This window comes from Pseudophryne corroboree, chromosome 11 (genome assembly GCF_028390025.1).
Source record: "Pseudophryne corroboree isolate aPseCor3 chromosome 11, aPseCor3.hap2, whole genome shotgun sequence".
NCBI classification, from domain to species: domain Eukaryota; kingdom Metazoa; phylum Chordata; class Amphibia; order Anura; family Myobatrachidae; genus Pseudophryne; species Pseudophryne corroboree.
Window position 1 is genome coordinate 86575925 of NC_086454.1, and position 27786 is coordinate 86603710.

General features: G+C 46.2%; 1 protein-coding gene across 1 annotated transcript in view; it reads right to left on the reverse strand.

The window, feature by feature from the left end:
- The window catches only part of SPON1 (spondin 1), a 683924-nt gene that overhangs the window by 103718 nt on the left and 552420 nt on the right, over nt 1–27786 (reverse strand). The window contains exon 7 of the mRNA XM_063944511.1: nt 13013–13077. Within this exon, the coding sequence (XP_063800581.1) occupies nt 13013–13077 (65 nt within the window). The remainder of the gene's footprint in view (nt 1–13012; nt 13078–27786) is intronic.

Here is a 27786-nt window from a genome sequence, read left to right on the forward strand (position 1 = left end):
ATAGTTCTTTAGCCTGGGGTCACACACGACCTCTAAATGGAACAGATCCGGACTATTCCACAGAAAGGCACCGTTTGTAGCTCACCCGACCAATCCACCGTATCAGCTCACACAGCCCAAAGCTTTTCGGACATCCAGGTCCTTCATCAGAGGCATAGTGAGCAGTTTAACAAAGTAGGTATAAATAACCAATGTAATTAACATTATGACATTTTTATAATGTCAGTTTCCATTTATATATTTTAACCTTTCCTCATATCTTTCTATGTTTTATATCATATTGGATGAAATTTGATGTTATTGGACATTTTCGTAATGGAATGAACTGTGGTGAAGACTCACTTCCGTGAACGGAGGTTGTGAAACGCATGATGACACGCAAAAAAACGGAACTTCCTGTTTTCGGATGATGACACGCAGAAACGTCACTTCCGCTTCCGGTGGAACGAGCGACGCACTTCCGGTCACGGCAAAATCACGGATGAACGTTAATTTTGAATACACCTGTTCCTCATAATGTTAATTACATTGGTTATTTATACCTACTTTGTTAAACTGCTCACTATGCCTCTGATGAAGGACCTGGATGTCCGAAAAGCTTTGGGCTGTGTGAGCTGATACGGTGGATTGGTCGGGTGAGCTACAAACGGTGCCTTTCTGTGGAATAGTCCGGATCTGTTCCATTTAGAGGTCGTGTGTGACCCCAGGCTAAAGAACTATCCACCATTTTGATGGTTATATGCTGTTATTTCTTTCATCAATTGTGAGTTTTTAGTGTGAATAAATACCTGATTTTATCTTAAGACAATATTGCACTATGAACTTTCTTTTTATTTGAGATACACCACTAATGGCTGTGGCAATTTAAAGAAGTGGTATTTTCTGGAAATCTCACCATACATCTGAAGCTAAAGTCCTGTTACCATCTTTTGCCAGTATTGAAGAAGGACAACAAAACATTATCAGGATATGTATGTGTTTGCGCTTATACAAAATCTTTGTATTTTGTACATGTGTAGTCCCACAGGAATTATCTGCTTAGCATATACAGAAGGGGTAGTTTCCAAGTCTGTAATAGGGAAGATGGGTCTGATTCACAAGTCCAAATGCAAACCCGCAGAACACTTTTTAGCAAGCAGCACCAGTGCCGCGCCTGTACTGCACCTGTGCTACGCCAGTGGCGTGCCCAGAGATGTGCGGTGAGCTAAATGGCTCAGGAGGTACTGGCTAGCACCAGAGCCATATTTACATGCAATATATGAGTCAAAGGGTACATGTGGGCATTATACACAGGTGCAGCAGTATAAACTCCTGGTAATTTGGTGAGTTTTGATCAGAGATGTGCGGAAAAAATAACCAGGTGAGGCATATGTGGATGGAAAAGCAGTGGGTGACGCAGCTATATACATGAAGCAGCACGTATACTCGCATTAGCATATGGTAGTAGATCTGGTTGGCGCAGCCGCTTTGCGTGTGACCAGGTCCTATATGTGAAATCGCTAATGGTACATGTGTGGAATTGTGGCAAAACTTTAAGAGGCCAGAGCTGACATTTGTTTATGTAGTTGGGGACTCCGGGAGAGATGGAACCTGGGGAGGGGATGTGTAGACAAAGCATGAAATAACATAGGGTTAAGGCTAGGTTTAGTTTTAGGGCGAGGGTTAGGTTTAGGGTTGGTTTTGGGGTTAGGGCTATGCCAAGTTTAGGTTTAAGGTTAGGGATAAGTTTATGGTTGAGATCAGGGCTATGTTTAGGGCTAGGTTTACAGTTAAGGTTAGAGATAGGTTTAGGGTTAGGGCAAGAGTTAGGTTTAGGGCTAGGTTTAGGATTACTTTAGGGTTAGGGCTATGACAGGTTTAGGGTTTAGGTTGGAGCTAGGTTTTAGGTTAGGGTTGAGGTCAAGGCTAGGTTTAGGGTTATGGTTAGTTTTAGGATTAGGGCTAGGGTTAGATTTAGGACTAGGCAAGGTTTAGAGTTAAGGTTAGGGGTAGGTTTAAGGTTAGGCTAAAATAAGCAAAAATCCATGATATTATGGTGTCGACAATTTGAACATGTCGACATTTTAACCATGTCGATAATGATGAAAGTCAACATATTGTCTGTTAACCTATTGTCCATGTCAACATTCAGAGTGTCAACTTTTCGTTCCACACCCCTTACAAAGACAAAACAGTAGTTAGTACTTCATAATGAATATCTGGTCACATACAGATAATGGAATCTGCATATGTTATTACCATGATGAAAACAATTCATCTACCTCCACAGCATTAATGAAAACAGATTCATCTTTGTTGCGAGCACTCTCCCATCTGTCACACACTTGATTTCCTAGAAAGATGGGGCGAATATTGCAGAAGTTTACATTCAGATTAGATGCACTAGAGGTTTCCAATAAAGCAGACAATTAAAAAACATGAATCTTGGGCAAAACATTAACAGCACAAAACTGTTCATGTCTCATTAAGATTTTTGCTAATATTGTAATGTTAGCTAATTATCATTATTTTCTGCAAACTTGTGGCATGTTAATTACTGCGTATACTTGATGACAACATTTGTATTTATAATTTTTCAAAATAATTATTGGTAGAATTAACTTATTGCTTCTTTACTAATGATCTATGGTGGCAGTCGCGTTCATCCATCTCTGCAAGCATGGGGCCTAGATATCAAGTAGAAATGGGAAATACGGGCCAGAAAGAAGATTAAACGCGGAAAGGTCTATCATTATGTGATTTGTTATTATAGTGTAATAAATATACAGTACAGCACATATGTTAATATAATTATGAGGGTGGGAGTAGCTGACGTGCTTCTATTACTGTAGAGCTGGATTAAGCATAAGGAGACATTGGGGGTAATTCAGACCTGATCACTAGCAAGCGTTTTTTGCACTGCTGCGAACAGATAGCCGCCGCCCATAGGGGAGTGTATTTTAGCTGTGCAAGTGTGCGAACGCATGAGTAGCAGAGCTGTACAAACAGATTTTGTGTAGTCTCTGAGTAGCCCAGGACTTACTCAGCCACTGTGATCACTTCAGCCTGTCCGGGGCCAGAATTGACGTCATTCACCCGCCCTGCAAACGCCTGGACACGCCTGCGTTTTTCCAATCACTCCTAGAAAACGGTCAGTTGCCACCCACAAATGGCTTCTTCCGGTCAATCTCCTTGCGATCACCCGTGCGAATGGATGCTTTGCACAAATCCATCGCTGAGCGGCGATCCGCTTTGTATCTAAGCGAAGCGCCGCATTGTGGTGCATACGCATGCGCAGTTCGGACCTAATCGCAGCACTGCAAAAAACGCTAGCGAGTGATCAGGTCTGAACAGGGCCGGTTCTACACCTTGTGGCGCCCAGTGCAAAAGATTCCACTGGCCCCTCCCCTCCCCCCTTCCCCGTGGTAAAACAGTTAGTGTGCGCAGAAGGCATGCAGCAAAAATAGGGACGTGGCTTCATAGGGTAGGGGAGGGGCGTGGCGACAGTTATGCCCCCAGTAGTTGTGCCCCTCAGTTGATTTGCCCCCTGTAGCTATGCCCCCAGTAGATTTGCCCCCAGTAGCTATACCCCCTGTAGCTATGAGCCAGTAGTTGTGCCCTCTATAGCTATGCCCCCAGTAGCTATGCCCCCTGTAGCTATGAGCCAGTAGTTGTGCCCCCTGTCGCTGTTCCCCCAGTAGTTGTGCCCCCTGTTGCTGTGCCCCCAGTAGTTGTGCCCCTTAGTATCCGCTTACAAACACACACACACACACACACACAAAAAATACTTACCACTGCCCCGCTCCTGCTTCCCGACCACTGCTGCTGCTCCGTCTGGCCCCCTGCGGCTCCTCTCTATGGGAGAGACATCATGACGTCTCTCCCATAGCAGCGCCGCACAGACACCAGAGGTCAATAATGACCTCTAGCGTCTGACAGGTGCGCCGGCTGCAGCGGACACCCACAGAGCCCACGGCGTCAGCTGCAGCCAGGGAGCAGGGTGTGGGTAGGCGGCTAGTGCCTGCGGGTGACTGCAGCCCGCACCAAGAACCGCTCCTGGGTCTGAATTACCCCCATTGGCCTTTGCCTGGAGTTCGCAGGTCAGTGACGTATCTCTAATGGGCGTGTGGTGTGTAGTGGACATATGTCCCTGGGCCAAGAGGAAACCACACCGCACACCCTGTATAGCATTTACTTACCCCCTGCCTGTGCTGCCGGCCACCTACTCCATTAATCCAAAATCTGAAGTAAAAATTTGGCGCCATAATTCCAAAAATACTATATATATATAAATCCATCGCCCAGCAACTATCCTCAACTCGGAATGGGGGTCATTCCGAGTTGAGGATAGTTGCTGGGCGATGGATTTAGCGAAGATTCCATTCGCACAGTCGATCGCAAGAAGATTGACAGGAAGAAGGCGTTTATGGGTGTCAACTGGCCGTTTTCTGGGAGTGTTTGGAAAAACGCAGGCGTGTCCAAGCGTTTGCAGGGCGGGTGTCTGACGTCAATTCCGGGACCGGACAGGCTAAAGTGATCGCAAGGGCTGAGTAAGTCCAGAGCTACTCTGAAACTGCTAAAAAAACTTTTTCGTCCTGCTCGACTGCACACGCGTTCGCATATTTGCAAAGCAAAAATACACTCCCCCGTGGGCGGCGACTATGCGTTTGCAAGGCTGCTAAAAGTAGCTAGCGAGCGATCAACTCGGAATGAGGGCCAATATGCAGAAGATTCTGGTAGTTTGTAATTTTCTGTGCATGTGCAGGCACCATTTTCTTAGGGGGGAAATGGGCCCAAAGACATCTGAACATGGGCCCACTACCCAATGCCCAATACCGTATAACTAAAATACAAATGCAGCAAGACGTCTTAGTAGGTCCGAAGAGGCAACATCAGATCACCATTGTGGCTGAAGGTTGCTCAGAACTGGTCAGCTGGGTCCAGACCATGGGCTTGCCAGTGGTCCAGCCCCCTCTTTGTGACATCATGATGTGGCACAGGGTGTACTACTGCCAGGGCAGCCATCGGGGGGGACTGCGGGGACTGGAGTCCCGGGCCCTTATAGAGAAGGTTGTCCACCCCAGGCTCTGAAAGGTAATACCTGCAGCGCAACAACAGCGGGCTGATGCGCAGGGAGGACTTAAAACAAGCCTTCCCTGCACATCAACTATGTGAATTGTTCCTGCAGGTCCGCAATGATCCACCTATCCGTAACATCATGATGTGACATACATCACATAGGGGTGGAGTGGTATGGCAGAATACATTTATTTATTTATTTATTTTTTGGGGGGGAGTGCAGTTTATTTTGTCAGTCCCAGGCCCCACAATTTCTGATGGTAGCCCTGACTACTTGCCTTGTTACACCACTGCAAATACCAATTCAAAAATGATGTCCTTTGCTGAGTCTAGGAACAGGGACGGTTCTGGCACTCTGTGCGCCCCGGGCGGCAATAGGGCGTGGCTTCGTACAGGGGGCGTGGTCATTTACGCCCCCTGTACAGACTGAAATAATGTGCGGTGCGCGATGACGTCATCGCGCACCGCACAGCAAAGGTCCTCTCCACGAAGGGAAACTAGACGCGGACGCGTCTTGTTTCCCTTCACAGCGGCAGAGGGGGGGGCAGCGCCCATCGGTAGCACGGGGGCAGCGTGCAGCGGGGGGCACACAGCAGCAGCGGATCTTGCCCTGGTGCTGCGCCCTCCGGATGGCGCCCTGTGCCCTCTGGAAGGCGGCGCCCCGGGCAAAAGTCCTGCTTGCCCGTGGCAAGATCCGCTACTGTCTAGGAAAGATGGGGGTCAAGTGTTAGTAAGTGGCTTTTAGGTAGAAACTTGCAGTACATTATCTGCTTTTTATTTTATTTCAATGCGATGAGTAGAAGCTGAAAATAGGAAATTGCTGACTTTAGCCGGCTGTAAATATTCCCCAGCACTACTGGTCTCTGTTGTGTGTTCTGCTTTCTTGCTGATCCAGGGGGTAGAAATCTTACATTTTAAACAACATCAAAAGACAGCTCTGGATACATCTCAGCTGTCTGTTACCTGATAAGGGCAAAAACAGGAACCTTGGGACGCAGATCGGTTTCCATGGAAATAAGAGAAACTGTCTACATATCATTTTTTTTTCTTAAAGCATATTAAACATATAACTGAAGAAACTTACCAACAAGCCCCTTTCAATTGATGCAGAATTACGTTTTATGCTTAAATCAAATATTTTAAACCAATAAATTGTATCTTTCAGAAATGAACCATGAAGGTAAAATTAATCCTTCAGTGTTACTTTGACTTCACACCGCAGCTCTATTCAATAGTTAAGACTATATGCCCCTCTTCATTACAGACTACTGAAGCCCCTCTCCCCCCAGTGGAAGCAAGACAGAGGCAAGTAACTACCGAACAGTGAGCTACAGCAGTAGGGAGCAGTAGGGAATCTGATGGCAACATGCTTAAAAGGAAGAGCTGTAGAACATCTCAAATCCAGCAATTTACAAGATCCCAAACAGCATGGATTTACGGGGGGTAGATCATGTCAAATAAATCTTATTGACTTTATTGACTGGGTGACTAAAGTATATTGCAATAGATCAACGTGGGGACGTAGATGTAGATTATCTAGACTTTAATAAGGTTTTAGACACTGTCCCACATTGAAGACTGGTAAGTAAACTTGAAAGATTGGGATTGGATTTTAAAATGGTTGAATAGATGAGATCAGGATAGAGAGTTGTAGTAAATGGAGTGCATTTACATGAGGGAATTGTTACCGATGGAGTACCCCAGGAATCTGTACTTCGTCCAGTACTTTTTAATATCTTTATTGGTGACATTGCAAATGGAATTGAAGGGAAAGTATGCCTTTTTCGCAGATGACACAAAGGTATGCAACAGGGAAGACACACCAGGAGGGTAAGACACATTATTTAGGATCGAAGTAGACTAGATGAGTGGTCATGAATGTAGCCACTACGGTTTAATGCCAAAAAATGCAAAATCTTGCACATGGGTCTAAAAACCCCAAAAGGCTAAATATAGTTTTAATGGTACTATGCTACAGACTACTGAGGAGGAAAGGGATTTAGGTGTCACTATTTCAGGGGAATTAAAGGCAGGTGAGCAATGTAACAAAGCAATGAGGAAGGCTAGCCAGATGCTTGGTTGCATAGGGAGAGGAATCGGCAGGAGAAAGATAGAAGTAATAATGCCACTGTATAAGTCATTAATACGGCCTCATCTGGAATACTGTGTCCTGTTCTGGAAGCCATATCTTCAAAGGATATTATTATATTAGAGATGTTACAAAGAAGGGCAACTAAAATGGTGCATTCCGGGGCATAGCCAGAACTTTATTGGCTCCATAGCAACATTTTGAAAGGGCCCCTGTCCCAATGCTTCTAGAGAGACACCTCTCTGCAGCAGCAGTTCATTTTATGCCCTAGTTCATTTTCTTAACCATAATAGTTTCCTATTTTATTTTCTGAACCATAGTAGAGCCTTAGTTAATGTTATACTACATATTAGTGACCTTGTTTATTTTATGAACTCTTGTAGTGCCCTAGTTCACATTATGTCACATTGTAGGGCTGTCAGTACACATTATGCCACACAGTAGCCACAATTCACATTATGACATACAGTGTCCTTTATACATATTATGCCACATTACAGTGCCCCCAGTTTATATTGGGTGGTATTCAGTATGCTAGTGGTCGGGGTCCCGGCGCTAATATGCTGGGCGCCGGTATCCCGGCCACCGGCATAACATACTACACCCGTTTATATTATGCTACACTATAGTGCATCCACTTCATATTGTGCCACATTACAGTGCCCCAGTTCATATTACGTAAGATTCAAATGACCTCCAGTTCATTTTATACCCTGTTACAATGAGCCGGTCTAGGGGCATAACTAGATATATTGTAGACCCCAAAGCAAACATTTTAAGGACCCCTATGTACCACCCAATGGTGACAAATGTATATAAAACATGTAACTGTGACAGGGAAGGTGGGCCCCTATTAGCTCCGGGCCCCATAGCAGCTGCTTTCCCTGCACCTATGGTAGCTATGCCCTTGGTGCATGGCCTACAGCACAAAACGTACCTGGAAAGATGAAAAAGTTCTTAAAATGAATAGTTTGTAACAGAGAAGGGAAAGGGGGGGGGGGGCATGAGAGAAACTTTACTATATATCAAGATACAGGTGGGAGACATTCTTCAAAGGAAGAGAAGTAATAGAACAGGATGACATGCACTGACACTGGAGGAAGTAGGTTCAAGGCAAAATTACTAATTACTTCTCAACTTTTTATAACATTTCAATAATTAGGCTCACATAAATGAAATTTTGTTTATTGCACCGCTCTGCAAAACAACCTGCATGGGTGCTTCTAATCTGTAGTTTGAAAGGGTTTGGTATATTTTATTCATATATTACATTCGTAATATTGACATTGTCGTAATGCTGACATGTGGACATTCATCATTGATGACATGTCACCAAAATGTTCCTGATGGTGTAATAGTGACTTTTCTGGTTTGGGAGTCCGGCAGCTCAAGCGGTCTCTTCCAGGTCCGGCGGTCAGCTGATGAAAACTTCCAGCTGATCCTGCTGCACTTCTAGCGGTGAGCATCCCTATCTCTCCCCCTATCCTTAAATCTCCCTTCCCATAGCCTAACCCTTATCCTCCCTTTAGTGGCAAACTCTTACCCTCCCCTACCCTCCCCATGCCTACCCCTCCGCTGCTGCAGCCTAGCCCTAACCTTCTGACCCCTGCAGAACATTTAACACGTCGGTATTGTGAAGATGCCCACATTCTGCAGATGTGGACATGTTACATGTTGACAATTCAACAACGTCAACATCATAAATGTTGACAATGGCATTATGACTGCATCCCGTTTGACAGAACACCCTACTCCACCCGGCTTCTTCCACTAGAAGGTGCAGGCTTCTGTTTCTTAGTTCACACATACGAGGCATTTTTACAAAAATGTCTATATAATGTAAAAGTGGAAGTGAAGCTCATAGCAACCAATCAGATTCAAGCTTTCATTTATCTAGTATGTGCTAGAAAATGCTAGCTAGAACCTCATTGGGTGTTATGGGCAACACCTTGATTTTTCATTTTTAACAATTTTAATCACTCTACCTATTAGACTGCGATTTTATGTATAACCATGTCCTTAGTTTCATGTTAAGCAAATAACTTTTAATTCTTATTTCAGAAATGCTTCTGTTTGTATTAAACTCCACAGTCTGCAAACACATCGCCTACTTTTGAAATCTAAATGGCATTTCTCCCGCTGTGTCCACATCTTCACATCTTTTTAAGCAATTTAGATATATTTAATATAATCACCATTTTCTGTGAATCACCACTGAACTGAGGTTTCAGCAGAATTAAAGTTTTTTTCTTGTTAACGTTCATTTCCTTCTCCAAATACCTCCTGCAGCATCAGCAGCGGCACAGACTCTTTTGCTAGACATCACCCATGGTACTAGCAGCACATACATCCTTTTGTTTCTGTATGCAATGGAAAGTTCTTTATCTTCAGCTGGTTTGAACTATAGAAATACATATCTGAAAAAGCCTTATACCCCTCTTTTCATCGCCATCCAAGTTCTCAGATGAATAGTCGAAGGCCTAATTAATTGAGCAAAACAACAATCCGCAATCTAATTTCTCCTTTCATGATTAACACTTTTTATCAATTGGTTCCACGGATAGAAAAAAATCATTCACTGAAAAGCAAAGCAGCACTTTCTAAAAGTAGGTCACTCCTGAGTCTTAATGAATCGTATGAGTGAAACGTTATTAACCCAAATGAACAACCTTTGCACTTTTTAATAATGTTCTTTTGCTAAGTAGAATGTGCATAGGACATGGTCATGCTTCACTAATGAGCATTTAATGGTTAGAACTATTTATACTTTATATAGAGAGCAAATAAAAAGTAACCGCTAAGTTTTACCTGGGTTGCTCTGATAGGTTCCCATCAAGAGGTCAGAAATCAGAGAGAACAAGGTTCTGACAAAGGGTTCTGAGACTCCGCTGAGCTGTTTCAGGCATCTTTGAAAAGAATAAAGGTTTCCTTAGGAGACCCCATCCTAAGGAGAAGATTAGGAAGTCGGCCAAACAGATCTCTGCAAAGGTTTGCGTGATTGTAGGATTTTGCAGCAAAAGATTCATTTTTCCGTTTCCCCTCCCCCACTAATAATACCCAGATGTACAAAATGTTCCATGTGGCCGTAGCAGAATGACAAAGTATAAGGTAATGAAATGTCAAATATTAGTCGAAACTGGACTGGGAGTCATTATAAGAGATGACTTAAAGGTGACTAGTGATGTACTGTAGCAAAGCTTTCTGAATGTGAGAGAGGGGATTTGGGTGGCAATACAAAGACAAAGGGAAGATTACTCTGAACCAAAGACAGAGCATTTTGTTTATCTTTATTGAAGGGTTGATATAAATGCATTACTAATACGATTTACATGTGGGGCCTATAGTCATGGCCAAGAACACTGCCACCAATAGCTCGCTGCTTTGCTATGCAATCACCTTACAGACAAGACAAGCGTTCGAGGACATTACTGTCAGTGCTGCACAGTGCTAAGGTTAAATGCCGGACATGCCAAAGCGTATGAGAGTGCTCCATGGCATAGATCCTTAAAGCCACACTGTTAAAGATTTTGAAAACTGTAGACGAATCCAGTGCTGCTTGTAGGGAGAAAACCTTAGGAAGAGGAACCCTACAGGAAATGACTGCGAAAGAGGAATCCTACAGGAAATGACTTAGGAAGAGGAACCCTACAGGAAATGACTTAGGAAGAGGAACCTTATAGGAAAGGACTTAGGGGCATATTTACACAAATTTTCGATTGCAAAGTGGCCCTCATAGGTTTCTATTTGGGCTGCTAAAACGCTGAGTTTACCTAACTTTGGAATGTGTCTGCCTCCACCCTCTACAATGTGCTTCACTGTCTGCCAATCCCGCTAAGTATCAAGCTACTCATCCTCACATACAAAGCCTTAAACCACTCCTCCATTCCCTACATCTCCAACCTTATCTCTGTCCTCACTCCCTCCTACTTTCTCTGCTCCTCCTCTGACCAACACCGCCTCTGATCACTTACTCTCACCTCCAAGAATTCACTTGAGGTATTTGCATCCTATGGAACTCATTTCCTACTCTAGTGCAACCAGTAACAACTCCTCAGTGTTCCCCTCTACCACATCTCCTTTCACTTCACCCTCTAACTTTTTACCTCTTGCCCTTAGAATGTAAACTCTTATGGGCAGGACCCTCTATCCTCTTCTTCCTCCCTTACACAATCCAGGTCACCAGTGCTCTACTCCCTCATCTCCTCCCCTTCAGTGACACTATTTACTTGCCCATATACAGTATATTGGACACAGGATCACAGGTTACTGAATCGATTCCTTCCCGCAACTTGCCACTGTCTGCTCCTGCTTGCTTCAGTGTGTTGCCTTAACCTTGCCCCGGTTATTTGCCCTGCCCAACCTGTGGTACAATAGGGGGCAGATTTAACAAAGAGTGATATTCTTGTTATCAATCATTACTAATCTTAAATGGTGCTCCAACCAATCAGTTCCCAATTGTCATTTTTCAAACACATGACAGTAAGGAGCTGATTGCTTGGAACACCATATAAGATTAGTAATGAATGATAAGAATACTCATTATCAAATCTGTCCATGAATGCTTGGTGTTACTACTAAGTACATATGCTTTGGTCTCCCATTATGTATGGAATTTATGCCATTACTGTTTTCTATCACAGACGTCACAAGGGGGGATGTGGGTCACAACCGGGTGTCACCCTTCCAAGGGGTGACACCAAAATGCCGACTCCTCCACAGTGACAGGAGCCGGGTAGTGCAGTGTGACATTGGCATGTAGCACCCGGCTCCAGCCACTGAGAAGAAGCTGGTAGTGCTGGAAGAATCTGAAGAGGAAGTCCACGCGCCCTGAAGTGAGGTAACAGAGTGCTGCCCCCACAAGGCAATGGGGCTCTTGCGAGGCCACACCCACTACACACAAAACCATGCACCCTTTTCAAGCACATGTGCACTCATCTCATGCAGGGGGTCTCATGGCCGCATCGGGTGTCACCGACCCCTGTGTCACCACTGTTTTTTATGTATAACCTTGTGCGGCGCTGCATACACTTTGTGGTGCCTTATAAATATAAGTAATAATGATAATAATAATAGGCCCCTAAGTCCTATGCAGTAGTTAATTCACTGACCAAACCACAAAGCAGATAGAGCAATTTTTCAACCACTCCAGGACTACAAAGAGGTGGGCGTAGCAGCAGCTTTGTCAGCGGAGAGCTGTTTCCATCTTACTCGGTTCATCGTGCTGCTGGCTGCCCCTGGGGGGATCCGGTTTGAAGATCGACAGTGTCTAGGTCGACAATGTTTAGGTCGACCACTATAGGTCGACAGTCACTAGGTCGACATGGATGGAAGGTCGACATGGTTTATAGGTCGACATGTGCTAGGTCGACAGGTCTAAAGGTCGACATGAGTTTTTCAAATTTTTTTCCTTTTTTTGAATTTGTTCATACTTAACGATCCACGTGGACTACGATTGGAACGGTAAAGTGTGCCGAGCGTAGCGGAGCGAAGACACCATGCCCGAAGCATGGCGAGCGAAGTGAGCCATGCGAGGGGACGCGGTGCACTAATTTGGGATCCCGGTCACTCTACGAAGAAAACGACACCAATAAAAAAAAAATCCTCATGTCGACCTTTAGACCTGTCGACCTTTAGACCTGTCGACCTAGAAACCCTGTCGACCTTCCATCCATGTCGACCTAGTGACTGTCGACCTATAGTGGTCGACCTAAACATTGTCGACCTAGACACTGTCGATTTGATGAACCACACCCGCCCCTGGGATGTATCAGGTACTGTAGGACACTTGTCAGAAACTCAGAACAGAAATGTATTAAGAGCACACAGCTTGGAAAGTGGAAGAAACGTCTGTATTTCCGCACTTACACATTCAGGGGCTGCCAGGCCGGCCACTGGGCTTTCGCTTTGATGACTGTTAACACTTCATCGCCCTGTAAAACAAGAAAAGTAACGGTTAGAGACTTATCTCTCCATTCTAAATAACTATTCAGATTACAGAAGTTCCTTTATGGCACCGATCATTTCTAAACTGTACTACAAGAAATCCAGCTAGGATCTGTCTGTTACAGTATGAAGTGTTTTTCTTACTCCAGTTCTATAGCCTCCCTTCCCCACACACCAGGTTTTAAGGATATCACTGTTTCAGTACAGGCGATTTAATCTTAGCACATGTCATTTTAATTCAACAATATGTGCTCAAAAATATGGATATCCTTAATACCTGGCTTGCTTGTGGTGCATAAGAACTGGAGATGGAAGACAATGGTTTTACTCTCACCACTAACATAGTGTACAAAGTTAATTTATACATTATAAAAAGACAACTAGTTGCCAGCAATATACCATGTCATATAGAATATTGTACTGTTACTTTTGCCGTCAGTTTTTTATATATGGGGAACCTAACCTTTCAGAGAGATGAATAAAGAAGTTGCCCACATCAGCTTCTGTCATTTCATAGACTGTGCTGGATAAATGGCAGCTGATTGGTTGCGTTGCACAATGGTCACTTTATCTCTCTCCAAGACTTGATACATCACCCCACATTTTACAAGATGCTATTGTAAAATGCATCTTTTTTTACCTTGGGGGCGTTTCAAGACAGGAAGGGGACCAAGTGCAGTTCCCATTCGGGTCCTCTCCCCTTTAGTCAGCAGCGTACTGTGTATGAGCAGTGAGCACTAGTAGACTTTAGCGCAGTGCTTCAGTCTGCTAAAGGTCTCTGGGAAAATGGTGCAACTGCCATTTTCCCAGTGATTTACCTATTGCGCAAGCGTCGAACATTAAGAAAATGGCCGCAGCACCATTTTCCTGGTGATTTTGCAGTGCTGCCAGTGCCAATGTGGAACTTGGAAGAGGTAAGTTCCAATTCACTTGGAGTCAGTGACATATGTGAGGACATACATGATAGGATGCATACTGTATGCATGAACAATTGCTCTGATGAGAGAATGGCAGCTTCCATTGGGCAGTTTGCGATACGATAGCTGAACTTTAATGCAGAGAAACTGGCTCAAATATCTTAAATCTACATATTTATTACTAGCTAAAAGTAAAATATCTACATTGCCTAGTATGACTAAATAACCTAAATATCTCCTATGTTTTAAAGAAGTGGAAAAGCTGAATAGCTTTGTCTTTCCCATGCAGTACATTTTTCATTTCCGTGCAGATCATTTATTTGTTGCGCCATAGTTATTACCATATTTCTTTGAGTGCCCATTCCACATTATAAGTCAACTACTGAGCCAGTTACCAACTGTTCTGTTGAATTGTGTGCCACAATGTCCCTTTGTTACCTCTCTACTGCCTTAATACATTTCATATTATAAAAAAAGCAGCACTCACAGAACAAGAAATTTCCTGCCAGAATATAAAGTACAGAACCAAGAGTTACGTAGAATGCGAGGAAAGGTGAGGACCTTGCCTAGGGTGGCAATTAATAGGAAGCGCATTCCTACCTCTCACCCTGTTTTTGACAGCCGCTATTAGCTGTGATCAACAAAGCATTGCTTCAGCGCTGAAGAGAAAAGTTGTGCCTGGAGGGGTTCAGCACTAGAAGTGGGGAGGCCTACAGATTACCTCAAAATGCTGATCCCAGGCAGCAAGGACTAAGCAGTAATGCAGTTATTTTATTTTTAATACTTTCAACGAAACAAATCAACGCCTCACACAGTATTTTGTCTATAAAAATATCTTTAAAAAAAAGCGCTTGAAAAATATTAAAGAACGCTCATACCTGTGAAAAGAATAGAGTTAGTATATATAATGTATACAGCTCTTTTCTGATAATGTTCAGATCGGAGGTGCTAATTTGTTAGGAGTATGGAGGGTTCCGTGATGTTATCCGGATTAGTTGGTGCTTTATTCTGCACTTAGTCCAGAATCTGACCCTACTATCCCTACCTTCCGTGAGCCGCTGACCATGGCTCACTGTTGGTTTCATGGCTTTGGTCCCCGTCCTGCGGCTGCCGGCGTCCGTTCGTGCTAAGCACTGACGTCACTTCCGCATCTCCTTCCTCCATCTGATGCGCTGGCCAACGCGTTTCAGGCTCTGAGGCCCTTTGACAGGACGTGGAGCAGCGGCATTCTCATTACCTAGGCTGGGTAATGAGAATGCTGCTGCTCCACGTCCTGTGGACCAAAGCCGTGAAACCAACAATGAGCCACGGTCAGCGGCTCACGGAAGGAAGGGATAGTAGGGACAGATTCTGGACTGAGTGCAGAATAAAGCACCAACTAATCCGGATAACATCACGGAACCCTCCATACTCCTAACAAATTAGCACCTCCGATCTGAACATTATCAGAAAAGAGCTGTATACATTATATATACTAACTCTATTCTTTTCACCGGTATGAGCGTTCTTTAATAATTTTCAAGCGCTTCTTTTTTAAGATATTTATATGGTACTTGTTTTATTGAAGCTGCTTTTATGCGCGGTATAGAGTATATATTTTAGAATTTTGTCTATGACTATGTGAGTTTTTATTTGCTGCTGTTTAGCTACTGTATACTTTAAGTACTTTCCTCCAAACAATACCTAACATTTTCATTTTTGGGACAATAATGAAAGGTAGTTTATTTAACAAACTAAAATCATGAAATGAGAAACTCCTTAGCACCTGATAATTTTACACCATTTCATCATAAGCTGTTATGGGAGCATGTTCATCATGTTAATTATTGGGGACCGAGCGGCCCCCGATAATTAACATTCTAACTCATGGTGAGCGCCAAAGTAATTCATCATTGTTCCGGCGTGGAGACAGCTGATGCGAAAATCAGCTGTCTCCACGAATTCTTTCACTGCTACTTTCGTAGATGTGAAAAAAATTGTCGGGGCTAGCACTAGTGTGCCTGCGTGAACCAGAATTCACGCAGGCGCACAAAGCCCCCGGCATCCGGCGGAAGGAGCCGAGCAGGGGTGGAGGGATCCAAACGGATCCCTCTTCGCAAGCTGGGACTGCTTCCCATAGGTAAGCAGCAGGAGTGAGAGAACGTTCACCATATGTAGATGGCGAATGCTCCCGCAGTCAAGCTCCAAAAATATTGTATTTTCGGAGCTTGATGAATGATACTAGTGTATGGGAACCTCGGGCAAGATCGAAAGTGAAAGGTAAGCAGGAGATATCAGGGATATCTTCTGCGTTACCTACATGATGAATGGCCCCAAAACTAAATTTTTACAAAAGTAGGTGAAAATTTTCATTTTCACGTACTTTTGTAGAAATTAAGTGATGATGAATGTGCCCCATGATCTGGTAATTCAGTTAGAAGTTGAACTGTGTGTGTGAGTTTCGTATGTACCCACTGAGGCCTGCTGGGTTCATTGTGTCAGTACTGCGCAAAAGAGAAATCTACATCTGATTGGCTCCAAATTTATTCTGCAGAAGTACAACGATCCCAAACATACAGCCAATATCATTAAGAACTATTGTCAGCGAAAAGAAGAACAAGGAGTCCTGGAAGTGATGACATGGCCCCCACAGAGCTCTGATCTCCACATCATCGTGTCTGTCTGGGATTACAGAAGAGATAGAAGGATCTGAGCAAGCCTACATCCACGGATGATCTGTTAGTTCTCCAAGATGTTTGGAACAACCTCCCTGCTGAGTTCCTTCAAAAAAACTGTGTGCAAGTGTACCTAGGAGAATTGATGCTGTTTTGAAGGCAAAGGGTAGTCTCAACAAATATAGATTTGATTTAGATGTCTCTTCTGTTCATTCCCTTAGCATTTTGTTAATTAATAAAAAATAAACTATTAACATTTCTATTTTTGAAACTATTCTTACTTTGCAGCATTTTTTCCACACCTGCCTAAAACTTTTGCACAGTACTATCTGTACAGTATATTGATTGGTGAATTTATTATAGCACAGACAAAAAACAACACCTTTTCTTACTACCCCTTTATCACTGTGCTGCTGAAAGCACTGACGCAGGAGAAGCACAGTGAGCACGTCACACTCTTACCCAGTGCTTCGTTCTAAAGTTCAGATCATTTTGAAAATAATTTCCATGATTTCTCTATCCAAGAATTAAAAATGATGCTGAAAAAAATTTGCCGGAACTGCTTACCTCTGCGTACCAACCGAAAACAACACTGCTCTTTCTAATCATCGTATGGCTCCTGCTTTCAATGAATGGATCATGAATCATCTGAACCAGCCCCAGAGTGCAGCAACACTTGAAGTAGCGTCTACATGAAATCATACTGGGTATTTACTAACAATATCCAAATGTCAGACCCTGGAGGCTGTATGGTTTTAAGGAACAGAGTTCCAAATGCAAAAATCTACATCAATCAATCAATCAATCAATCAATCAATCAATCAAATGATTGATTCAATTGTGCAGTTACAGTAGCTGTAAAATAAGAATTTACTTACCGATAATTCTATTTCTCGTAGTCCGTAGTGGATGCTGGGGACTCCGTCAGGACCATGGGGAATAGCGGCTCCGCAGGAGACAGGGCACAAAAATAAAGCTTTAGGATCAGGTGGTGTGTACTGGCTCCTCCCCCTATGACCCTCCTCCAAGCCTCAGTTAGGATACTGTGCCCGGACGAGCGTACACAATAAGGAAGGATATTGAACCCCGGGTAAGACTCATACCAGCCACACCAATCACACCGTATAACTTGTGATCTGAACCCAGTTAACAGTATGACAAACGTAGGAGCCTCTGAACAGACGGCTCACAACAAATAACAACCCGATTTTTTTTGTAACAATAACTATGTACAAGTATTGCAGACAATCCGCACTTGGGATGGGCGCCCAGCATCCACTACGGACTACGAGAAATAGAATTATCGGTAAGTAAATTCTTATTTTCTCTAACGTCCTAAGTGGATGCTGGGGACTCCGTCAGGACCATGGGGATTATACCAAAGCTCCCAAACGGGCGGGAGAGTGCGGATGACTCTGCAGCACCGAATGAGAGAACTCAAGGTCCTCCTCAGCCAGGGTATCAAATTTGTAGAATTTTGCAAACGTATTTGCCCCTGACCAAGTAGCAGCTCGGCAGAGTTGTAATGCCGAGACTCCCCGGGCAGCCGCCCAGGATGAGCCCACTTTCCTTGTGGAATGGGCCTTGACAGATTTAGGTTGTGGCAAGCCTGCCACAGAATGTGCAAGTTGAATTGTGCTACAAATCCAACGAGCAATCGTCTGCTTAGAAGCAGGAGCACCCATCTTGTTGGGTGCATACAATATTTTCAATGCCCGGACCACGTCCAACAACTTGGAATCCTCCAACTCGTTAGTAGCCGCAGGCACCACAATAGGCTGGTTCAGGTGAAACGCTGACACCACCTTAGGCAGAAAATGAGGACGCGTCCGCAGTTCTGCCCTGTCCGTATGGAAAATCAGATATGGGCTCTTATATGATAAAGCCGCCAATTCTGATACTCTCCTGGCTGAAGCCAGGGCCAGTAGCATGGTTACTTTCCATGTGAGATACTTCAGCTCCACCGATTTGAGCGGCTCAAACCAATGGGATTTGAGAAAATCCAAGACTACATTAAGATCCCACGGTGCCACTGGGGGCACAACCGGGGGCTGTATATGTAGTACTCCTTTTACAAAAGTCTGGACTTCAGGAACTGAAGCCAATTCTTTCTGGAAGAAAATCGACAGGGCCGAAATTTGAACCTTAATGGACCCCAATTTGAGGCCCATAGATAATCCTGTTTGCAGGAAATGTAGAAATCGACCCAGTTGAAATTCCTCCGTGGGGGCCTTCCTGGCCTCACACCACGCAACATATTTTCTCCAAATGCGGTGATAATGTTGTGCAGTCACCTCCTTCCTGGCTTTTACCAGTGTAGGAATGACCTCTTCCGGAATGCCTTTTTCCTTTAGAATTCGGCGTTCAACCGCCATGCCGTCAAACGCAGCCGCGGTAAGTCTTGGAATAGACACGGTCCCTGCTGAAGCAGGTCCCGTCTTAGAGGTAGAGGCCACGGATCCTCCGTGAGCATCTCTTGAAGTTCCGGGTACCAAGTTCTTCTTGGCCAATCCGGAGCCACTAGTATCGTTCTTACTCCCTTCTGCCGTATAATTCTCAGTACTTTTGGTATGAGAGGCAAAGGAGGGAACACATACACTGACTGGAACACCCACGGTGTTACCAGAGCGTCCACAGCTATTGCCTGAGGATCTCTTGACCTGGCGCAATACCTGTCCAGTTTTTTGTTGAGGCGGGACGCCATCATATCCACCATTGGTTTTTCCCAACGGTTCACAATCATGTGGAAGACTTCTGGATGAAGTCCCCACTCTCCCGGGTGTAGATCGTGTCTGCTGAGGAAGTCTGCTTCCCAGTTGTCCACTCCCGGAATGAATACTGCTGACAGTGCTATCACATGATCTTCCGCCCAGCGAAGAATCCTTGCAGCTTCTGCCATTGCTGTCCTGCTTCTTGTGCCGCCCTGTCTGTTTACGTGGGCGACTGCCGTGATGTTGTCCGACTGGATCAACACCGGCTGACCCTGAAGCAGGGGTTTTGCCAGACTTAGAGCATTGTAAATCGCTCTTAGCTCCAGTATATTTATGTGAAGAGACATCTCCAGGCTTGACCATACTCCCTGGAAGTTTCTTCCTTGTGTGACCGCTCCCCAGCCTCTCAGACTGGCATCCGTGGTCACCAGGACCCAGTCCTGTATGCCGAATCTGCGGCCCTCTAACAGATGAGCACTCTGCAACCACCACAGAAGAGACACCCTTGTCCGTGGCGATAAGGTTATCCGCTGATGCATCTGCAGATGCGATCCGGACCATTTGTCCAGCAGATCCCACTGAAAAGTTCGTGCGTGGAATCTGACGAATGGAATCGCTTCGTAAGAAGCCACCATCTTTCCCAGGACTCTTGTGCATTGATGTACAGACACTGTCCCTGGTTTTAGGAGGTTCCTGACAAGTTCGGATAACTCCCTGGCTTTCTCCTCCGGAAGAAACACCTTTTTCTGAACCGTGTCCAGAATCATTCCCAGGAACAGCAGACGTGTTGTCGGGGTCAACTGAGATTTTGGAAAATTCAGAATCCACCCGTGTTGTTGCAGCACTACTTGGGTTAGTGCTACTCCGTCCTCCAGCTGTTCTCTGGACCTTGCCCTTATCAGGAGATCGTCCAAGTAAGGGATAATTAATACGCCTCTTCTTCGCAGAAGAATCATCATTTCGGCCATTACCTTGGTAAAGACCCGAGGTGCCGTGGACAATCCAAACGGCAGCGTCTGAAACTGATAATGACAGTTTTGCACCACGAACCTGAGGTACCCTTGATGTGAAGGGCAAATTGGGACATGCAGGTAAGCATCCTTTATGTCCAGGGACACCATAAAGTCCCCTTCTTCCAGATTCGCTATCACTGCTCTGAGTGACTCCATCTTGAACTTGAATTTTTGTATGTACAGGTTCAAAGATTTCAGATTTAGAATAGGTCTTACCGAGCCGTCCGGCTTCGGTACCACAAATAGCGTGGAGTAATACCCCTTTCCCTGTTGTAGGAGGGGTACCTTGACTATCACCTGCTGAGCAAACAGCTTGTGAATGGCTTCCAATACCGTCGCCCTGTCTGAGGGAGACGTTGGCAAAGCAGACTTTAGGAACCGGCGAGGGGGAGACTTCTCGAATTCCAACCTGTAACCCTGAGATACTACCTGCAGAATCCAGGGGTCCACCTGTGAGCAAGCCCACTGTGCGCTGAAATTCTTGAGTCGACCCCCCACCGTTCCTGAGTCCGCTTGTAAGGCCCCAGCGTCATGCTGAGGGCTTTGCAGAACCCTGGGAGGGCTTCTGTTCCTGGGCAGGGGCTGCTTGCTGCCCTCTCTTACCCCTTCCTCTGCCCCTAGGCAGATATGACTGTCCTTTTGTCCGCTTGTTCTTATAGGACCGAAAGGACTGCGGCTGAAAAGACGGTGTCTTTTTCTGTTGGGAGGGGGTCTGAGGTAAAAAGGTGGATTTTCCGGCAGTTGCCGTGGCCACCAGATCCGATAGACCGACGCCAAATAATTCCTCCCCTTTATACGGCAATACTTCCATATGTCGTTTGGAATCCGCATCACCTGACCACTGTCGCGTCCATAAACTCCTTCTGGCAGATATGGACATCGCATTTACTCTCGATGCCAGAGTGCAAATATCTCTCTGCGCATCTCGCATATAAAGGAAAGCATCCTTTAATTGCTCTATAGTCAATAAAATACTGTCCCTATCCAGGGTATCAATATTTTCAGTCAGGGAATCCAACCAGACGACCCCAGCACTGCACATCCAGGCTGAGGCGATGGCCGGTCGCAGTATAACACCAGTATGTGTGTATATACTTTTTAGGGTAGTTTCCAGTCTCCTATCTGCTGGATCCTTGAGGGCGGCCGTATCCGGAGACGGTAACGCCACTTGTTTTGATAAGCGTGTGAGCGCCTTATCCACCCTAGGGGGTGTTTCCCAGCGCGCCCTAACCTCTGGCGGGAAAGGGTATAATGCTAATAACTTTTTTGAAATTAGCATTTTTCTATCTGGGTTAACCCACGCTTCATCACATACATCATTTAATTCCTCTGATTCAGGAAAAACTACAGGTAGTTTTTTTTTACCCCCCACATAATACCCCTTTTTGTGGTACTTGCAGCATCAGAGATATGCAAAGCCTCCTTCATTGCCGTGATCATATAACGTGTGGCCCTACTTGAAAATACGTTTGTTTCATCACCGTCGACACTAGATTCAGTGTCTGTGTCTGGGTCTGTGTCGACCGACTGAGGTAAAGGGCGCTTTACAGCCCCTGACGGTGTCTGAGACGCCTGGGCAGGTACTAACTGGTTTGCCGGCCGTCTCATGTCGTCAACTGATTTTTGTAATGTGCTGACATTATCACGTAATTCCATAAACAAAGCCATCCATTCCGGTGTCGACTCCCTGGGGGGTGACATCACCATTATCGGCAATTGCTCTGCCTCCACGCCAACATCGTCCTCATACATGTCGACACACACGTACCGACACACAGCAGACACACAGGGAATGCTCTTATCGAAGACAGAACCCCACTAGCCCTTTGGGGAGACAGAGGGAGAGTTTGCCAGCACACACCCAAGCGCTATAATATATATGGGAACAACCTTATATAAGTGTTGTTCCTTATAGCAGCTTAAATATATCCAGTATATCGCCAAAAAATGCCCCCCCTCTCTGTTTTACCCTGTTTCTGTAGTGCAGTGCAGGGGAGAGTCCTGGGAGCCTTCCTCACAGCGGAGCTGAGCAGGAAAATGGCGCTGTGTGCTGAGGAGAATAAGCCCCGCCCCCTATTTCGGCGGGCTTTCCTCCCGTGGATTTAGATAACTGGCATGGGTTAAATACATACATATAGCCTTAATGGCTATATGTGATGTATTCTTTTGCCTTAAGGTAATAAAATATTGCTGCCCAGGGCGCCCCCAGCAGCGCCCTGCACCCTCCGTGACCGCTTGGTGTGAAGTGTGTGACAACAATGGCGCACAGCTGCAGTGCTGTGCGCTACCTTCATGAAGACTGAAGAGCCTTCTGCCGCCTGTTTCCGGACCTTCAATCTTCAGCATCTGTAAGGGGGGTCGGCGGCGCGGCTCCGGGACGAACCCCAGGGTGAGACCTGTGTTCCGACTCCCTCTGGAGCTAATGGTGTCCAGTAGCCTAAGAATCCAATCCATCCTGCACGCAGGTGAGTTGAAATTCTCTCCCCTAAGTCCCTCGATGCAGTGAGCCTGTTGCCAGCAGGACTCACTGAAAATAAAAAACCTAAAAAACTTTTTCTAAGCAGCTCTTTAAGAGAGCCACCTAGATTGCACCCTGCTCGGACGGGCACAAAAACCTAACTGAGGCTTGGAGGAGGGTCATAGGGGGAGGAGCCAGTACACACCACCTGATCCTAAAGCTTTATTTTTGTGCCCTGTCTCCTGCGGAGCCGCTATTCCCCATGGTCCTGACGGAGTCCCCAGCATCCACTTAGGACGTTAGAGAAATATAGAAGCAACTGTTGCGTCCTGTCGCGAGGGGGGGGGGGGGAGGGGGGTTGGAGGTTAGGTTTAGGCAGGAGAAGGGGTGTTAGGGTTAGAGTGCAAGGTCGGGAAGGTTAGGGACCGGAGAGGGAGGGTTAGGCACACAGAAGCTGAGTTTAGGGTTAGGCATCAAGCGGGGAGTATTGGGTTTAGGCAGTGGGGAGAGTTAGGGTTAGGCACCACAGGGGAGGGTTAGGGTAGGGGCTAGAGGAGGGTTAGGGGGCATTCTGGTGGCTTGTTGGGATTATGATGGACGGGATGCCGCTGTCAGTATACTGACAGTTGGCAGAGTGTTGCGGTGTCGGGTACGGATGTTAGTCCACACAATGGCACTTAACCAGGATGATTGGTTTATTCAGATAACAGAGATAACAGCTTGTAGCATGTAGTTCTGCAGCAGCAGGAACTCACAGTATACATGTGAAGCAGTACAGCGGCAGGGACGTGCAGTCAGGGGAGGCAGTGCCTCCCCTGTGATTAATTATTAAAATAATACAAAGAAGATACTTATGACACATATTCTGCCTTCCATACATAATGGGAACGGGGACAGAGCGGGGGGCGGGGCCAAGCACTGGGCTGTAAAAGCCCATTAAAAAAGTTGAGCAAAGCGGCACTTAAACAAGTGCCTCGCTGACAGGGACACCACCCCCATGTCAGCGAGGCACCTGTGATTGGACAGCGGATCCAGTGCTGGATGATCCAGCCTGGATCCACTGTCCAATCCCCCACATGTGGCGCTGGAGGCGGCGGATACCGGCGGTGAGTGGCGTTGGAGGTAGCCGGGAGCACCAGTGGCCCTGCAGTGCGCGTGGCTCTCGCCCGACCTCCTCCGCCGGCTCCGTCCTCCCGCTCACAGCCAGCAGCAGCAGGTTAGTTCATGTCTCTCTCTCTCTCTCTCTCTCTCTCTCTCTCCCCTTTCACCCTCCTGTGGGGAAGTATTTATTTTCATTCTTACAGGTACCCCTAATGGATTCTACTGGACAAGTGGACGTGATCGGCGTGGGATGTAGGTAAGTAATCTCTCTCATTTTTATAGGTACCCCTATTGGATTCTACTGGACAAGTGGACGTGACCGGCGTGGGATATGTGTGAGTGTGTAAGTGTGTTTTAATACATTTTTACTTTCACGGTGTGTGTGTTTTTATTTGGGTATTTTTGTTGTTGTAGAACTACAGGTAGCAGCGGGCCCGTTATTTCCCCGCATTGAGGTTCTCCAAGTACTAGCAAGCGGGGGAGGCTTGCTGGGCCTTGTAGTTCCACAACAAAAAACAATATTCTTTTTATTTTTACACACATGGCTATCAGCCCGGCACCCACCGCCCAGGGGTGCTGGGAACAGCCTCGGGCTTCACCCCTGGCCCTTGGGTGCCAGGAGGGGGGGGACCCCTTGATTTAAGGGGTCCCCACTCCTCCAGGGAACCCCGGCCAGAGGTGACTAGTTGGGAAGGTAATGCCACGGCCGCAGGGACCTACATAAATGTGTCCCCCGGCTGTGGCATTATGTCCCTGGCTAGTGAAGCCCGGTGCTGGTTTTAAAAATTCGGGGGACCACTACATCTTTTGTCCCCCGTATTTTTGGAACCAGGATCGGACTAAGAGCCCGGTGCTGGTTGTCTAAATATGGGGAACCCCTATCCAATGTTTTCCCAGTATTTAAACAACCAGGACCGGCTCAAAGAGCCCGAGGCTGGTTATACTTAGGAGGGGGGACCTCACACTTTTTCTCTAACGACCTAGTGGATGCTGGGAACTCCGAAAGGACCATGGGGGATAGCGGGCTCCGAAGGAGGCTGGGCACTCTTGAAAGATTTAGGACTACCTGGTGTGCACTGGCTCCTCCCACTATGACCCTCCTCCAAGCCTCAGTTAGATTTTGTGCCCGGCCGAGGTTGGATGCACACTAGGGGCTCTCCTGAGCTCTTAGAAGAAAGATAGTCTTAGGTTTATTATTTTCAGTGAGACCTGCTGGCAACAGGCTCACTGCAGCGAGGGACTAAGGGGAGAAGAAGCGAACTCGCCTGCTTGCAGCCGGATTGGGCTTCTTAGGCTACTGGACACCATTAGCTCCAGAGGGATCGACCGCAGGCCCAGCCTTGATGTTCGGTCCCGGAGCCGCGCCGCCGTCCCCCTTACAGAGCCAGAAGCAAGAAGATGGTCCGGAAAATCGGCGGCATGAAGACATCAGTCTTCACCAAGGTAGCGCACAGCACTGCAGCTGTGCGCCATTGCTCCTCTCACACTTCACACTCCGGTCACTGAGGGTGCAGGGCGCTGGGGGGGGGCGCCCTGAGGCAGCAATAAAAACACCTTGGCTGGCAAAAATACCTCAATATATAGCCCCAGGGGCTATATATGAGGTAAATACCCCTGCCAGATTCCATAAAAAAGCGGGAGAATAGGCCGCGGAAAAGGGGCGGAGCTATCTCCCTCAGCACACTGGGCGCCATTTTCCCTCACAGTTCCGCTGGAAGGAAGCTCCCTGGCTCTCCCCTGCAGACTACTCTACAGAAAAGGGTAAAAAAGAGAGAGGGGGGGCATTTAATTTGGCGCAGTATATAGTTATATTAAAAAGCAGCTATAAGGGACATAACTCAGTTAGTCCCTGCCTTATATAGCGCTCTGGTGTGTGCTGGCATACTCTCACTCTGTCCCCCCAAAGGGCTTTTGTGGGTCCTGTCCTCTATATAGAGCATTCCCTGTGTGTGTGGAGTGTGTCGGTACGGCTGTGTCGACATGTTTGATGAGGATAATGAGGTGGAGGCGGAGCAGATGCCTTTAGAAGGGATGTCACCCCCTGGGGGGCAGACACCTGAGTGGGTGTGCTTATGGAAAGAAATGAGTGCACGTATAGACTCATTACATAAGAAATTTGACGACATGCCGACAGCGGGACAGCCGAGTTCTCAGCTCGTGCCTGTCCAGGTGTCTCAAAAGTCATCAGGGGCTCTGAAACGCCCGCTATCTCAGATGGCACAAGTAGATGTCGACACGGATACTGACACCAGTGTCGACGACGATGAGTCAAATTTAATGCCCATTAAGGCCATTCACTGCATGATTGAGGCAATGAAAGAGGTGTTAAATATCTCTGATTTACATCCAGGTACCACAAAAAAGGGTATTATGTTTGGGGAGAAAAAACTACCTGTAGTTTTTCCCCCGTCAGATGAATTAAATGAAGTGTGTGAAGAAGCGTGGGCTTCCCCTGATAAAAAATTGGTAATTCCTAAGAAGGTACTAATGGCGTTCCCTTTCCCGCCAGAGGATAGGTTATGTTGGGAAACACCTCCTAGGGTGGATAAAGCGCTCACACGTTTGTCTAAAAAGGTGGCACTACCGTCTCAGGATACGGCCGCCCTTAAGGAACCTGCTGATAGAAAGCAGGAGGCAATCCTGAAGTCTGTATATACACACTCAGGCATTATACTTAGACCAGCTATTGCGTCAGCATGGATGTGCAGTGCTGCCGCTGCGTGGTCGGATAAACTGTCAGAAAATATTGACACACTAGACAGAGACACGATTCTGCTAACAATTGACCATATCAAAGACTCAGTCTTATATATGAGAGATGCACAGAGGGAAGTCTGCCGGCTGGCATCTAAAATAAGTGCATTGTCCATCTCTGCTAGGAGATGCTTATGGACTCGCCAGTGGACTGGAGATGCAGATTCCAAAAGGCACATGGAAGTTTTGCCTTATAAGGGGGAGGAATTATTTGGGGATGGTCTCTCCAACCTAGTTTCCACAGCAACGTCTGGGAAGTCAGCATTTTTACCCCATGTCCCCTCACAGCCTAAGAAGGCGCCATTTTATCAGGTTCAGTCCTTTCGGACCCAGAAAAACAAGCGGGGAAAAGGAGGGTCTTTTCTCTCTAGAGGCAGAGGTAGGGGAAAAAGGCTGCAACAAACAGCAGGTTCCCAGGAGCAAAAGTCCTCCCCCGCTTCCTCTTCCAAGTCCGCCACATGACGGTGGGGCTCCACAGGCGGAGCCAGGTACGGTGGGGGCCCGCCTCATGAATTTCAGCGATCAGTGGGCTCGCTCACAGGTGGATCCAGATGCATCGCTTGATAACCCTGTCCCCAAGAACCAGGGTGTCTCTTCTGTGGTGGCTGCAGAGTGCTTATCTTTTGGAGGGCCGCAGATTCAGCATACAGGACTGGGTCCTGGTGACCACGGATGCCAGCCTACGAGGCTGGGGGGCAGTCACAAAGGGAAGAAACTTCCAAGGACTTGTTATGCACACCAGTGCCTGCAGGAAAGTACTGGTGTCAGGACTGTTATGCACTCCAGTGCCTGCAGGAATGTACTGGTGTTTGAACTGTTATGCAAAACAAATGGACTTACAGACAGACTGGGGAATATGACATAACGTACACAGAAGGTGATAGGGTAACAAAATACACACAAAGTGAACAGAGAAGCCCAGAGGCTAAGGAACTGGGTATCTCCCTTGTATTAGAACTGCTCAGATGAGAAAAGCAAGATGTTGTGTTTTAATACGTAGAGAACCCGAAATGCTGTTGCTAAGGGCAACAGCAAAACCCTAAAGGGTTACCAACGGGTGTGGCAGTAAACTCCTTGGTCAGAGATGG